Here is a 14,858-nt window from a genome sequence, read left to right as displayed (position 1 = left end):
GAGAGATAGCATGGTGTGAGATTTTTGCCTTGCATGCAGAAGAACGGTGGTTCGAATCCTGGCATCCCATATGGTCCCCTGAGCCTGCCAGGAGTGATTTTTGAGCATAGAGCCAGGAGTAACCCCTGCTGCTGGGTGTGACCCTAAAACCAAAAAAAAAAAAAAAAAAGCCTGCTTGGATTGGCTGAGTTAGAGAGGCGGTCCAAGCAGCCTTGCAGTGATTAGTGCAGGATTGAGTTGAAAAATTTGTTTTGTGACAATATCCAGACGATTTTCGTTTAGCAGCATATTGAAATGTTTTTCGGGATATACTTGGCATATAAGACAACCCCCGGATTTTCGTTTGACTTTTTTTCGTTTCAAAAGTCGTCTTATACGCCGGAAAATATGGTATGTTTTTTTTTTGCACCACAACTAGCAGGACTCGAGTAACTCCTGGCTCTGTGCTCAGAAATTACTCCTGGAAGGCTCGGGCACCATATGGAATTCTGGGGATTGAAACCTGGTTGGCCGTGTGCAAGGTAAATGTCCTACCTACTGTGCTATCACTCTACTCCAAAAGAAGAGAAAGAATTTGAGGACCTGAGCCCTAGAATATTTCAACTTTAAAATTTTTTAATTGAATTACTATTATTATTATTATTTTTGGTAACTCCTGGTGATGCCCAAGGGTTACTCCCACCCAGTTTTAAGGGTTGTGCTTAGGTAACATGTACCTGGATTGAACCCAGGCCTGCTGCATGCACTCAACCCATTGTTCTAGCTTTCCAGCCCAAAATTATTTCAATTTTTTTAAGTTATAGGAGATGAAGATGAACCAGCAAAGGATACTAGAAAGCAACAGCTGGGGCCAGAGAGATAATACACATCCTTACCTTGCATATGAGTTAGATAGATCCCTGATGCTGCATAAAGTCCATTGGTCACAGAGCCTACCATAAGTCCTTAGCATCACCAGGTGTAGCCCCAAATAATAACAATAATAATATTTTTAAAATGTGGCAGTCTTTATAAACTAGCTATTTGGCTATAAAACAGCAATATCAATTTTCTTCCTTTTTATCCAGAGTAGAATAGGCTCGGAGAAAATTGGTATCCAGGGTAGAATAGGCTCGGAGAAAATTGGTGCTTAGGAGCAACTGGGGACTCATATTCAATGCCAGGAGTAAAACCAGGATTGAATGGCTGCATGCAATGCAGATGCCCTACTTCTTGTACAAAGGAGATAAGCCTCTTTTAGTTGTTATTTTGGGGCCACACTTAGCATTATTCAGGAATCATTCCTGGAGAGGTTTGGGGGACCATCTGTAGTACCTGGGATCAAACTTGGGTCTTCTGCATGCAAGAACTTTATCTCTTTGGCCCCAAGCTCACTTATTTTACTTATTCTTCTTAGCATTCTTTATTTCTTTTTCCCTCCATCCCCAGTTTTTGAGTCACACCCTGTGTTGCTTTGGGGGGACCATATGGGATTGAAACTGGGGCCCCAATTACAAAGTATGTATTTGGCCTTTTAAGCTATCTTCCCAATCCAAGCACTTTATCATTTAAGAGTAGGAGAGTTTTAGTCCATACCTGGTGGTTTTTATGGGGTGCTATTCTTTCTCACTGGTTGGGAGAAACTCCTAGTGGTACTCATAGGACCATATAGTATCAAGGATCAAGCCCAGGATTCCCCCATACAAAGTATCTACTCCAGTCCTTTGAGAGTCTCTGCAGCCTCCTTCATAAGTACCCTTTTAAGTTGATGCTTACTATTTGCAATTGACTGAAAAGAAAACTGAGATTCAAAAAAGATTAAGACTGTCATTTCAAGTTACCTAACCAAGTAAGTGGCAGAGAGGAATTTGAATTTAATATTTATTCCAAATGTGTTGCTTGATCTCCCTACCATGAAGCCTTTCGTCACCATACAGGAAAAGAAACAACATGTTATGTAGAAAAACTCAGGATATTTCTAGTAGGATAATCTATATGCTGTGTTATCTGTGTCAAGTGGCTTTTACCTTGAGCCATATAATTTTTTATTAAATCTTTACACAGTCATGTGACATAGGTGCTGTATTTTAGTTTTTATAGGGCTGGGTGGCAGGGTGTGGGCTATACCTAGCAGTGCTCAGAACTTAAACCGGGCTCTGCACTCAGATCCTTCCTGGTGGAACTCAAGGGACCATGTGTGATGCCAGGTATTGAATCTAATTCAGCCACACAATATTGAGCTTCTTAAATTTTCTCTTCAGGAAAAGAAGAAAAAGAAACACAGAGACAGAAAATCATCTGACTCTGACAGCTCAGACTCTGAGAGTGATACAGGCAAGAGGGCAAGACACACATCAAAAGACAGCAAGGCAGCAAAGAAGAAGAAAAAAAAGAAGAAGCACAAGAAGAAGCATAAGGAATGATAATAGAAAGAGGGGGTGGTTGAGAGAAGGGCCAGGAGTCTTATGCCTTAAAGCCCTGGCTCCTTGAAAGCCTTGATACTGAAGAAATGCTTCTCATCCCATTGACTTCTCCATCATGCAGCTGACAGGTTTGGGGGTTAGATGTCAAAAGCATCTACCTGAATGAGTTGTTTCCTTATCTTTTTTTGGTCCTTTTGCAAGTGACCCCATGCAGCTCACCCATTCATTCATTCAACTTCATTCAGCAGAAGTTCCTATTACAATCTGCAGCTGCCACTGCCAGAGCCAAATTCCTATAAGGGACGGGGGAAATCTAGGCTAGTCACAGGTGGTACTACTGCAGTGAGTCTGGCTATAGTTGGGGTACAGATTGACCCTCCCTGTTGGTCTGCCCTGTACTGATTGTTGGGTGATCTCTGCTGCATCCAATTTGGTGACAGAGGTGGAATGGCAGTATGGAGGAGAATATGGTGAAAAGTGGTGCTCACTTTGTCCATTCCCCTGAATATGATTCTGTGCTAGAAATGGTAACCATTGTCACAGCCAGGAAACCATTGTTTGCAATAACTGAGCTTTTGTGTATATAACTGAAGCCAAAATTATTGTTGTACTTTGTATTTACTACTGTGAGTCAACTGGTTGCACTTCAGGTTTCTGCTTAAATTCCTGGCACTAAATGAAGTATGCTTGGTTCTAAACTTAGTGAAGGTTCTTATTACTGTAATCCTTTTCAGATAACTTTTGGACTTAAAAATCACTGAATCTGCAGTAGTTGACAGGAAAACACTTAATATATTTTCATAGACCCCGGAGAGAAGCCCAATTATGGTATAAGCCAGAGACACAGGTCATATAGCCTTATAGGAAATAAACCTATAAACCCTACTTTCTCTAATGATCAAATGACCTCGTCCCATTGAAATTATTAGAGAACCAGTAAGAATTTTTGCTAGTAAGTAATGGCCTAGATTATGTATAGGCAGGAGCTTGATACTCATCTTGCCCAATGGTCATTTCCCCCTCCACCAATGGCCAAGCCTGGATCATGTGTCTCAGGTCTGTATTTTAGAGAACACAGCATTTTGTATCATTCCAAATTCCAAAGCTACCAGTAACTCTGTGGATGGGAGGTAGGGGAGAAATGGCCTGAGGTGACAGTTTAGAAGCCAGTTGTGGGAACGTGGGAAAGTCCTGCCATTGATTGATCACTCCAGGTTGGACTACATGATCTAGTTAGGGGGAGGAGGTAATGTAAAAGCAAAGAACAGGTACATCTGTTTAATTATTGAGCATGTAAGGTGATCATCTGCTACCACTATCCAGAAGACTATTTTAGTCTCATCAATGCTTCTTTTTACATGCCTTCTAGTCATTTTCTGCTCATTCTTTGACAAACAAGGAAAACCAAGACTCCATGAATTGTATCACCAAAGGCAAAAAGGCAACTGAGTGGCCTTGGCTCTGTTTATTGACCTCAGAGCATCCTTTGGATGCAATTAAAAAAACAAAACAAAACAAAAAAATACAATTGGAAGTGGAACTGGATCCAGGCTGGGGCCACCTGACACCAGAAGAATTCTGCAACCATGGTGGATGTATACAAAATGACAGGAAAAATTGAGGCAATCTGGTGCTGAGTCCAATGTAGTCACTTGGCAGAGGAGCATCAATAAAGGAGTAGGCAAGTCATGCCTCTTTCTCGTAAGTGCGAGTGCAAACTACTTTGCCGTAGGTGAGTGTCTAAAAGGAAAGACAGATTAGGGAGATTTGAGAGTAGGCAGGTATAAGGAACACTCCCTCTCGCCCACCCACCAAGGGTAGGGTAAGGAGGAAGTTTCTCAAGCAGTGCTCTTGGGGCCACTTTTGGCAATATTTTGTCAACTAGGCTGAATGATTCAAAGAACTATGATTCAATGCTGCTCAAGCCCCAGCTAATCTGGGGCTACTAGCGCCACCCTGGTGATGGTGATAGGTGCTAGATTCTCTAGGGCTCCACCATTGATGCCCTGGGTATCATGTGATAGCAAGGATTAAATTCAGGTCCTTGTACAGCATGTGCTTTTGACCTCTGAGCTATATAGATAGCCCCCTGGAAATATCTATATTTGGAGTGGTGGGGTGAGGAATATGACTCTTATACCTTCTTTCTAATGCTATTCATATCTGAACTGCCTATCGATGCCTAGTATTTGACATATGTTTTTGTTTGGGTTACACCTTAGTACTGAACTCACTCCTATTGTAGATCACTCCTTGCTGTGCTTGGGGAACCATGCTGCCCAGAGCTTGAACCTGGGCCTCACATGCAAAACATGTACTCCAACACTTTTGAGCTGTTTTGTTCCTACATATTTTAACTAATACACCAATGCTTTAAGATAGGCCTGGGTGGGCTGAAAATATAGCTCAGCCTTTAGCACTTGCATGTGTGAAGCCTTGGGTTCATTCCCTAGCACTACCTTCCAATCCTCCCCTTCCAAAAAGCAAAACGTTAGTGTTTGCAAATCTCTCAATAGAGAAATTACAATGTAATCTAACTTAGTGCCTCACGCATGTAAAACAGTAAGTCTACCATTGAGTAACATCCCTAGTTTGGAAAATGAGCTTTCTGTTGTTGTTGGGTATTGTTGGTTTTAGACTTTATAGATAAAATTTGGCAATACAGAGGCAGTCTATCACCCAACATTACAAGACAGTTATATCTCAGAAAGTCTAAAGTATGTTTTATTGCAAATGTAAAACTTGGAGTGTTAGGTATGAATCATTTGAAGTTTTAGGCTCATATGTCAAAATAAGTCTGCAGAAAAGATAGAGCGCTTCGGAAAAATGAGCTATGAAATAGGAAAGAATTTGATTAAGATCCCAGTGTATTTCTATGTCTCTTACACTATTATTCTCTCTTTGTGCATAATGCACATAGGTGGGTAAAAATGTCCAAATTCTTGAACTAGGCAATTAACTCTTCATTCCTTCCTACTTAGTGTAGTGCCAGGTTTAAATAAACCTGTAGTACTGGGAGCCACCAGGTTAACCCAGCAATGCTTAGGGCTATATCAGGCAAGAAATTTTATTTATTTATTTGGTTTTTGGGCCACATCCAGCAGCGCTCAGGGGTTACTCCTGTCTCTGCTCAGAAATTGCTCCTGGCAGGCTCAGGGGACCATATGGGATGCCGGAATTCGAACCAGTGTCAGTCCTGGATCGGCTGCTTGCAAGGCAAATGCTCTACTGCTATGCTATCTCTCCGCCCCCATTTTAATGTCTTCTGTTTGTTTCTTTGTGTGTGGGGGGGGGCACACCCAGTGGTGCTCAAGGGTTACTCATAGCTGTGCTCAGAAATTACTTCTGGCAGGCTTGGGTGACCACATGGGATGCCAGGGATTGAACTTGCGTCAGCCAACTGTAAGGCAAATGCCCTACCTGCTGTGCTATCACTCCAGCCCCATGTTTGCTTCTTTATTTCATTGCCAAAACCAGGGCCTCACACATAGCTAAACTATATTTCAACCCTTAGTACCTCATTTTTAATTCTATAGGTATCACTTTCCATGTAAATGCAAGAATATGATGAGCAGGATAAAGGGTCTATGAAGGGCCGGGCGGTGGCGCTGGAGGTAAGGTGCCTGCCTTACCTGCGCTAGCCTAGGAGACGGACCGCGGTTCGATCCCCCGGCGTCCCATATGGCCCCCCAAGCCAGGAGCGACTTCTGAGCGCATAGCCAGGAGTAACCCCTGAGCGTTACCGGGTGTGGCCCAAAAACCAAAAAAAAAAAAAAAAAAAAAAAAAAAAAAAAAAAAAAAAAAAAAAATAAAGGGTCTATGAAAATGCTGACATAAAATTCTGAAGCTGTACAGAGTATTGAGGCAAAAACTGCTAGCTGTTGCTTTCTCTACTGGTGGGTCTGAAGGTGTTGAATTAGTTCTACATTTTCTGAAGTCTCAAACGTTTGTCCTTAGACAGATCTGCTACCTGGATTAGCAATTTCTGTCCAGGTTGTAATCAAGTACATATAATAGGGCAGACAGATTACTGAGAGAAAGTGGGCTGGAATGAAATAGAAAGGACTATTATCAGTTAGTGCTCCACCAGTAGTAGCCAATCTTTCTCTCTTCAGAGGCTTTGTGTGTGGCAGTATGATTCTGAGGAGGAGAGGGAAGAGAATATTATAGTAGATGGATGGCTCAGTGTCCTCTGCCTGGACCAGGCAAGGGGACAACACAGGTCATGAGGAAACTGGAGCACTTTGATTATACTTTGTGCTATTTATCTACTGTCCTTCACACAGCAGCCCTAAAAGGTTAGTTAATTAAAGTTGGACTTGGAGAAAGCATATGTTTAAAATCATGCATGCCAATAGGCCAAAATGTGAATCTCCGCCCGTATCAATTCAAAGCCATTACACAGAAAATTCCCACCTAAAAACACCCAACCCTGCCTTTTCCCAGTTTTTAGTGTTCCTTGACATTTTATAGCAGACTTTGCTGAAGGTGCAGAAGTATAGTAATCAATCGGGTGGCTTCAAGAGTTGTCCATCTTACCAAGATGAGTTTTCCATCAATTAGCTCCCGCACAATTTTTGACTCTTTCCCATCCCACTTCTGCACCTGGATAAGCTTGCCTCCATCCAGTGTCACGGTGGTCTGTAAAAAGAGTGTAATGTGATGTGTGTCAGGAATTGGAGAACAGGATGAGGTCTGGTTACTTACGTCTTTCAGAAACTGAGTCTCTCACCCAGACTAATGCTGGTGTTAGGACAAGAGCACAGGTAACCAACCCACCTCCAGCTGAACCCCACTGGACATCTAGTTCACATTCAGCTGTTGTCTCACTACTGCTGGCAAAGGAGGGGCCTTGTTAAGTATAAGCAGTATAGTGGAGCTACAGAGCCTGACTCAGAAGAGCCACTAGTCTTCAAGCTGAACATTACTGTGCAGTATAGAGGATAAGACACAGGCATATCTCAGCCTAGAGCTCAGGGTCAAATTGGTGAGAAGTCCTGAGGCTTTCTAGCATACAATTTATCACAAGTAATGCTAAAAGACCTTTAGTGGTAAAAAGGTATTGGGAAGTTAGATTGTATGCCCTATCTTTCTGTTGGTCTATATCATGTGACCCTGTTGTCTGAAAGAGGGCAGGCAACTGCTAGGTTTGCCCTTGGAATGTTACACAGTCAAATGCTTTTTTAGTTTTCTAGGTGCTGCTATCCTCTTAGCTGGTTCTTACTTGGCAGCTCTCCCAAGTGTCTCTTTTCTAGGAATTACGGGGGTAGGTTCTAGGCCTGGTTAGGGGACCTGACTGCAGGCACAGTAGGAGAATCTAAGAAGCCCATATATTTGGGACTGGATAGGAGTGAGGGTGCATCCTTACTATATTACTCCACATTTCTGTTCCTGTTTGGGATTTTTTGTTTGTTTGCTTATTTGTTTGATTTTTGCCCACTCGGAACAGCCAGGCTGCTCCAGGAATTAATGTTTTATTTAAATGGCAATCTTGTCCTTGAACAAGATGGTCCTAGTCCAAGAAGATTGAAGCATGTGGTAGGGTAGACATTCGCAGGTGGCTGCCATCTGTGCCATCCCAGTTATGTTCCTGCAGCCTTTGTCAGCTCCAGCTCTTCCACAGGGAGACTAGATCCTATCCTGTCCTTTCTGGGGGGCATGTTTGAGGCAGAAGAAATAGCTGAGTGGACTAAAAATTAATCTCATGTTAAGATACAGAGATAGGCAAATCCTGCAAACGTCAAAGTCCTTTGTAGTTCTCTCATGCTTGGCTCAGGGCTTAGGTAGCCTGAGTCAAGCTTCCAGGACAGAGACATGATGAAGTGATAGGGCTGAGATTGTGGGTATCTGCCATCTCCCTGGAGAGGTCTACTGACCTTGTTAAGAACACACTACAAACACACCTGAGACAATGCCTCACTCAGACATAGTTTTCCTGCTTATAGTCTGGCAGCTTTTGATAATGATTCCTCAAGGTCACTGGCTAGCCAATTCCAGAAGAAACATTTGAATAGGCCTCAGCCTTTTGTCCCTGATGCCACCTTGAATGCTAGAGGCCAGTACAACTTGCTCCTGATTTCTGGGCTTCATTTCTGAGGTTACAACCATGGCCACATAACTTTTAAATAGGGAATTTAAAAACAAGAAAAAAGAAAACCAGAGCACTGAAGTCAGAAGCATATGCTACCTATGGGTGGCCCATTCTCAGTAGCAGATGGTAGATGCTTCCTAAGAAGGAAAGGAAATGGACACACTAATTCAGTATTTAGCTGGGACATTCCAGCACTGTAAGGCTTTATGGATCTTGTTCCTGATATTCTCCCATAATAACCTACCCCTGAGAGTGCAATGATATTAATCTTTTTCTCTTAGGATCTCAGAGCCCTCCATTCCTTATATTCACTTTTCCTGACTCACCTTGACCTTCCGGTCATCTGCAGTTGTTTCATCAAATTCCTCTCCCATCTTGAAGCTGATCTCTGTGCTTTTGAAGGTGCTTTGTGTTTTTATGACAATAACTTCCCCATTGACCTCGATGATTGTGGTAGGCTTTGTCATGCTGGCCACTTGCCTGGTAGCAAAACCCACACCTGAATGTAAGCAAAGGTTGTGAGTGGAGAAACAAGGTATAAAGAACTCTGAGCAATTCTTACTCCTGGATATGGGAAAAAGGATAAGAAGGAAAATAGGCTGCTTGACCATTTATTTGGGGAATGGGGTGTTTGGGCCACACCTGGCTGTGCTTAGTGGTTACTCCTGGCAGTCTTGGGGTACCATATGGGATATTGGAGATCAAACCCAGTTTGACTGTGCTTTCACTCCGGCCCCTACCATGACCATTTTTAAGTTTAGTTTTCTGTTTTCATTTGTAGTAGTGAAAAAGATAATAGTGAAAAGATAATAGTATTGATTCCAGACAGATGAGAAGCTTAAGAAATAAGCATGCCACAGTAAATTAGTGGTAGAACAGAAATGAGAATAGTTACTATTAAAGGCAGATGTTAGTTATCTCAGCTGCTATTTTCTCTATAGATAGAAAAAACTGAGTGGAAGCTTATGGTCATAGATCTGGAATCCAAACCCACTTGCTTTTACTGCAGAGCTCACTTAGCTCCTTAGCACTCTCTGACTGAAGGTCAAGACATTTGAATAGCTTTCAGAACAGCTTTTACAGCTGAAGAAAGAAATGTGATTTTTGCTTTCCCAAGACGCCCAAGATAGGAACAAGAATTAGCTATCTCTCAGAACTTTGCCCTAACAGCACTAGTGTTCCTGTCCCCTCAACCCCCAGTATATATGGTAATCAGACATTTTTAAAATCTCTTATCTGGGGTAGTGATCTTTTAACTTTTTTTGGGGGGGGCATACCTGGTGATGCTCAGGGGTTACTTTTGGCTATTCACTCATAAATCACTCCTGGCTTGGGGGACCATACGGAACATCGGGAATCAAACCACAGTTCGTCCTAGGTCAATATGTGAAAGGCAAACACCCTACTGCTTGCGCCACTACTTTGGCCCTCGTGATCTTTTAACTTTATAGTAAGATCTTGCCTTATAACATGGAAATCTTTGGATATAAAGAAGGTGGGGCTAGAGCAATAGTACAGTGGATAGGTTTGCATGTGACCAACCCAGATTCAATCCTTGGCACCTCATTGTTTCCCAAGACCCACTATGAATGATTCCTGAATGCATATCCAGGAATAAGCCCTGAGTATTGCTGGCCGTAGCCCTACCAAGAAAGATAAAGTTAACAATTACTGTTGTAGGGGATAGGCAGAAAGGAAAAGGGAACACTTGTCAGTGTATAGATTTAGGAGATGCTTAAACTGATAGTACAGTCAAGGTCTCTTGACTTCTAGTTTGAGTTCTCTGGGGATTTCCCTGTTGATTGAGGCATGGCTTTCCTGAGTTTTTGGCAAAGGTTACATGTGAAACAAGGCAGAGTCTCTATCCCTTCAAGTTGTAGCTTCCCTGGAATCTATTTGTTTGCTCCCAATAGCCTCTACTGAACTGTACTTAGCAGAGGCAGGAAGTAAGCCAACCAAGCCAATGTGATGGTGAGTTGGTGTGGGTCAAGTCCTAAATATGCCTGGTTGTTTGGTGCTTAGTAGAAGGCAAGACACTTAGTTCATGCCCTATGCTAGTTTTATTGAGCCCTTTGTCTCCAGTTCATAAAAGGGACTCAGTATCTTTCCCAAAGTCAAAGAAGTGAATAGCCTAGACTTAAATCTGGGTTCCAAAAATGTTTATTATTCTACCTGGGCCATGTTGCCTTCTAGCACATACTTCACATGTTAAGGTCACAAGGCATTCCCTCGGATTACTGGGACCTATTTGTCCCTGAGAACTTTTGATATAAAACAAGAGTGGCAAGGGCTAGCCTTTGCAGCTGTACTGCTGCCGGCCCACCCTACCGGGCCGTTTGGTGATTTGTTCTCACCCCTACCATGAGTGAACCAAGCCAGTCCCACTCCTAGTACAGAGAAGAGAGGAGACCAAGAGGAGCACTGTTTCTTAAGACCCAGAAAAAGATGTGGAGTATTTGAAGAAGACATCCACTGTGAGATGAGTAAAAGACTTAGCTAAGAGAATCCAAGACTAAAAACCTGGACTGGCAACTTAGGAGATTCATGAAGAGCTAGGTTTTTAGAAATGAAGCTGAAGGACCATGGGGAGACTTCAGTAGGCTATATTACGTGCAGATGCCCTGAGTTTCATCCTTGGCACTAACTTTCCCCAAGCACCCTGTGGTGTGGCCTCAAAAAGCCATAAATAGGAACCAGGAGATACTACAACCATTAAGGTATATGAATAAAACAGCATCTGAGGACCTTTGTATCGGTCCCAGGTGACTAAAAATTACCATTGGGATCCTGGATTTCCTGGGCACTATTTGGAAGTTCTTGTCAAAATAGGGGGTGGGATGGTAAATGAGGCTTAAAACTATTATACAAGGATCTGAGAGGGTCTCTTGTCAACCTGAGTCTTTCATCACAGTGAAAAAAAGACAGGGTGGAATTTCACCCTCTTATCTCATCTGGGGACCAAGGATGTTAAAATGTGTACACCTCATTCAGTGACTCAGTTCAATCCAAATGTGCTGTGAGGAGTTTGGGTGAAGGAAGTAACTAATCTTAAAACATTCCCAAATGGGGCCTGGGAGATAGCATGGAGGTAAGGCGTTTGTTTGCCTTTCATGCAGACAGTCATTGGTTCGAATCCTGGTGACCCATATGGTCCCCCGACCCTGCCAGGAGCAATTTCTGAGTGTGGAGCCAGGAGTAACCCCTGAGCACTGCCGGATGTGACCCCCCAAAAAAACAAAACATTCCCAAACAGCTGCCCAGGGCTACCTGCTTCTCTACGAATGGCTACCTTCCTGGAGTACCTGGGCACAATGCCAAGTTCAGGATAAGACATTTGGCATCAAGAGACTTGGGGGTTAGTTCGAATCCTGGCCTCGAATATGATTCCCTGTGCCTGCCATGGGTAATTTCTGAGCATAGAGCCAGGAGTAACCCCTGAGTGCTGCCGGGTGTGACCCAAAAACCAAAAAGAGAGAAAAAAAGGAACTTGGGTGTCTGTTTCAGGAAAGAGTTTGGAACAGAGGTGAAAGACCAGATGTATCTGCCCCCTTTGAGACTATTCCATAATCCTCCCTCACCCTCTTCCCTGGGATGGAACCTAGCCCAATGGATCATTAACAAACAATATTCCAGTTTTCCATGCCCTGACTTGGGGACAGGAACAGGATTTCTGGGAAGGAATAAATCTTCATCTAAACCCAACCTAGAGAGAAAGGACTGAGGTCAATCATTAGTTTGGCTTTTTTTTTTTTTTTTTTTTTTTTTTTTTTTTGATTTTCGGTCACACCCGGTGGTGTTGGGTTACTCCTGGCTCTATGCCCAGAAATCTTACTCCTGGCATTCTCGGGACCATATGTGATGCAGGTATTCGGACCACTATTCATCCTGGATCGGCTGCTTGCAAGGCAAACTCCCTACCGCTGTACTATCTCTCTGGTACCTAATTTGGCTTTTTTTGTTTGTTTGTTTGTTTGTTTGTTTTTTGGGTCACATCTGGCAGTGCTCAGGGGTTACTCCTGGCTCTACGCTCAGAAATCTCTCCTGGCAGGCTCAGAAGACCATATGGGATGCTGGGATTCGAACCACAGTCCTTCTGCATGCAGGCAAATGCCTTACCTCCTTGCTATCTCTCCGGCCCCTAATTTGGCTATTTTTTGTCTGTTTTGGGCCCACAACTGGTGGAGTTCAGGTTATTTTCCAACCCAGGTCAGGTGCGTGCAAGGCAAATGCGCTACCACTATGCTATCTTTCTGGCACCAAGTTAGGCTAGTTCTATTACTTTCACCCTCAAGGACTATAATGGCAACTGCTCTAGTTTGCAGATCTAAAGATCTAGATCTGTTTTCATATCAATATTGCTATGGAATGGATACAGCAAATTTCTGTGCTCCTGAATTTTGTTATACATATGCCCTAGGTACAATATGTGATCCCCAAGAAACTAGACTGGAATTCTTTGAATCCATATGCTTCCCCATTCTAGCAACATACATCCATAAATCAAAGGCCCTGCCTGCCTTGGCCTTGCTTTAGGTCTTGCTTTACAAGTTTTGCTTCACAGGTGTTGGCCTTGCTTTAGGAACTTTTCCTATCCCAGAAGTCCAATGACTTTTTTCACTGATACCTCAACCAGTGCTTGAGCTTTGTAATGCAGCTGGAATAGGGCCTCTTACCCTACTATCTGAAAAACTAGTGGTAGTAATTGAAATCTGGTTAACTTAACCACAGCAGTATAAAGTAAGAAATTCCCCAGTGAGAAAGCAGGCATACCGAGAAACAACCGATTTCCCAAACCTACAGAGGGATTTCTGCTTGCTTGCTTTTATGGGTCCTTTCTCACTAAATACCATTCCCATTCATCATTCCTCATTTTTCTATCCTGAGGTTTCCCATTTCTTTAGGTTGTTGTGCACTTTGTTTTTACACCATTTTCTTTTTATAGTCACCCTCCAATTTCACTTTCTTCCTGTAACCCAGACTTAGATCATATGCCCTTCAAAAGTATTTTCGGCCCCCACATCAGTGTACATATCTGCCTCCTTGCACCTCTACCTCTGGTCAGATACAGACTATGGAAGCCCCTTGCCAACAGCCCTTGACTAGGTGGGATGGATGCTACCATTGTGCAAGATACTAGCCACAGATGGAAGTTCTGCACTGAACAGGGCATTTGGCCAGCCCCTCGACCCTAGCATCCAGAGCCACGCTCACCGAGTTCCTTCATGTAGTCATCGAAATTCTTGCTGTCCACCAGCTTCCAGGTTCCGACAAATGCTTCCACCATGGTGAGATTGTGCTAGATTGGGAAGAGATGACGGAGCAGGCAAGCAAGAACTCTGAAACCGGCAGCTCCTAGCCCGCCCTACCGCTTTAAATAGCCCTAAGTGCACAAGAGGAGGCGTGGTTCCTAGCACACGCCCCCACCCCACACACGTCCCGCCCCGCCTCCCCCCTTACTCCCGAAATAGGAAGCCGGTGCTGGCACTGACCACTGGACGCCCATCCCCCCGTACAAGAGAAGGGGGCAGATGGAGTGCCCTGCCTAGCTGTGTCAGCTGGGTCGCTCAGGCTCTGGGTTGCTGTCCTGGCTGCCAGAACCTGCAGTCTTTCCTAACCTCTAGGTGCTCTTTGGAATCTCAAGGACGCAATTGTTGCCTTGAGGGGTACAGGCCACCTATATTTTCTATGCCATAGCCCTTTCCAAAGCAAGGGTTCAGAGGAACTTTGTCCTTGGGTTGAACCTTGATGCCCCTGCGCTCGAAAGCTCTGGCTCACTCTCAGGGCACTGATATGTTGGTCCACGTTTTCCGGTGTCAACGCCAAATGTTCAGAGAGGAGCTGACAGGAAACTAAGGAGAGTGACTTGGACCCAAATGGAAAGCCTGAGCGCAGACATTTTTTTGCCCGCCACTCCATTCTCAACCCTAACCCCAAAACCCCCCCACCTCCACCCCAGGAGGAGAATCACCTGGAGCGCCTTGTCTTTGCCCAAGGGGAGGAGAGGCCAGGGGTGCCAATATCTAGCCACGCGTGCTCGCCCCTCCCAAAGGAATGTCTCCTGCGCAAGCCTTTCCACACTTCAGGCCAACTCCACCATGTCCCTCTCCAGGCTTTTTGACCTCTATCGTCTGCTCCAAGCATTGGCTGGATCAGTCATTTGCCCACACCCTCCAGACTCTCCCCACTCAGAACTCTTCAAGGACAGAATCTCTCCCATCTCCCAGCCCATTCTCTGACCTCTGCTTTGGGCAGCATCCTGAGTTGCAGTTGGTACCTCCTTTAAAGAGGTGGGTTTGGTTGTTTGACACCTTAAATAGTTCAACTTATAAGGACACCAATATAGTCCTCAGGAGTGATCCCTGAGC

The 14,858-nt window shown here is 43.9% G+C and overlaps 2 protein-coding genes across 3 annotated transcripts in view; one reads left to right on the top strand and one right to left on the bottom strand.

Annotated features, from left to right (window-relative positions):
• ZCCHC17 (zinc finger CCHC-type containing 17) overlaps positions 1 to 2,490 on the top strand; it is a 60,785-nt gene extending 58,295 nt beyond the window's left edge. For both annotated transcript variants that reach the window (XM_049775025.1, XM_049775026.1), the window contains one exon: positions 2,241 to 2,490. In XM_049775025.1, coding sequence (XP_049630982.1) covers positions 2,241 to 2,402 — 162 coding nt within the window. In that variant the 3' untranslated portion in view covers positions 2,403 to 2,490. The remainder of the gene's footprint in view (positions 1 to 2,240) is intronic.
• A 1,528-nt stretch (positions 2,491 to 4,018) lies between these two features.
• FABP3 (fatty acid binding protein 3) lies at positions 4,019 to 13,825 on the bottom strand. The gene is made up of 4 exons (XM_049775212.1): positions 13,705 to 13,825; positions 8,820 to 8,992; positions 6,942 to 7,043; positions 4,019 to 4,142 (listed from the first exon to the last, which is right to left on the bottom strand). Exons 1-4 carry the CDS (start codon positions 13,775 to 13,777, stop codon positions 4,089 to 4,091), a joined length of 402 nt encoding a protein of 133 aa, XP_049631169.1. The 5' UTR covers positions 13,778 to 13,825; the 3' UTR covers positions 4,019 to 4,088.
• Between the last annotated feature and the right edge of the window lie 1,033 nt (positions 13,826 to 14,858).

The sequence above is a fragment of the Suncus etruscus genome, chromosome 6 (genome assembly GCF_024139225.1).
Source record: "Suncus etruscus isolate mSunEtr1 chromosome 6, mSunEtr1.pri.cur, whole genome shotgun sequence".
NCBI lineage: Eukaryota > Metazoa > Chordata > Mammalia > Eulipotyphla > Soricidae > Suncus > Suncus etruscus.
The sequence above is the reverse complement of the archived record's forward strand: the minus strand, read 5'-3'. Positions and strand labels throughout refer to the sequence as shown.

Coding starts and splice junctions, on each gene's coding strand:
- FABP3 (XM_049775212.1), bottom strand. CDS start 13,777: ATGGTGGAAGCATTTGTCGGAACCTGGAAGCTGGTGGACAGCAAGAAT. Junction 7,044..8,819: donor CAGATGACCGGAAGGTCAAG/GTGAGTCAGGAA, acceptor CTCTTTTTACAG/ACCACCGTGACACTGGATGG. Junction 4,143..6,941: donor TTGATGGAAAACTCATCTTG/GTAAGATGGACA, acceptor CTTTCCTTTTAG/ACACTCACCTACGGCAAAGT.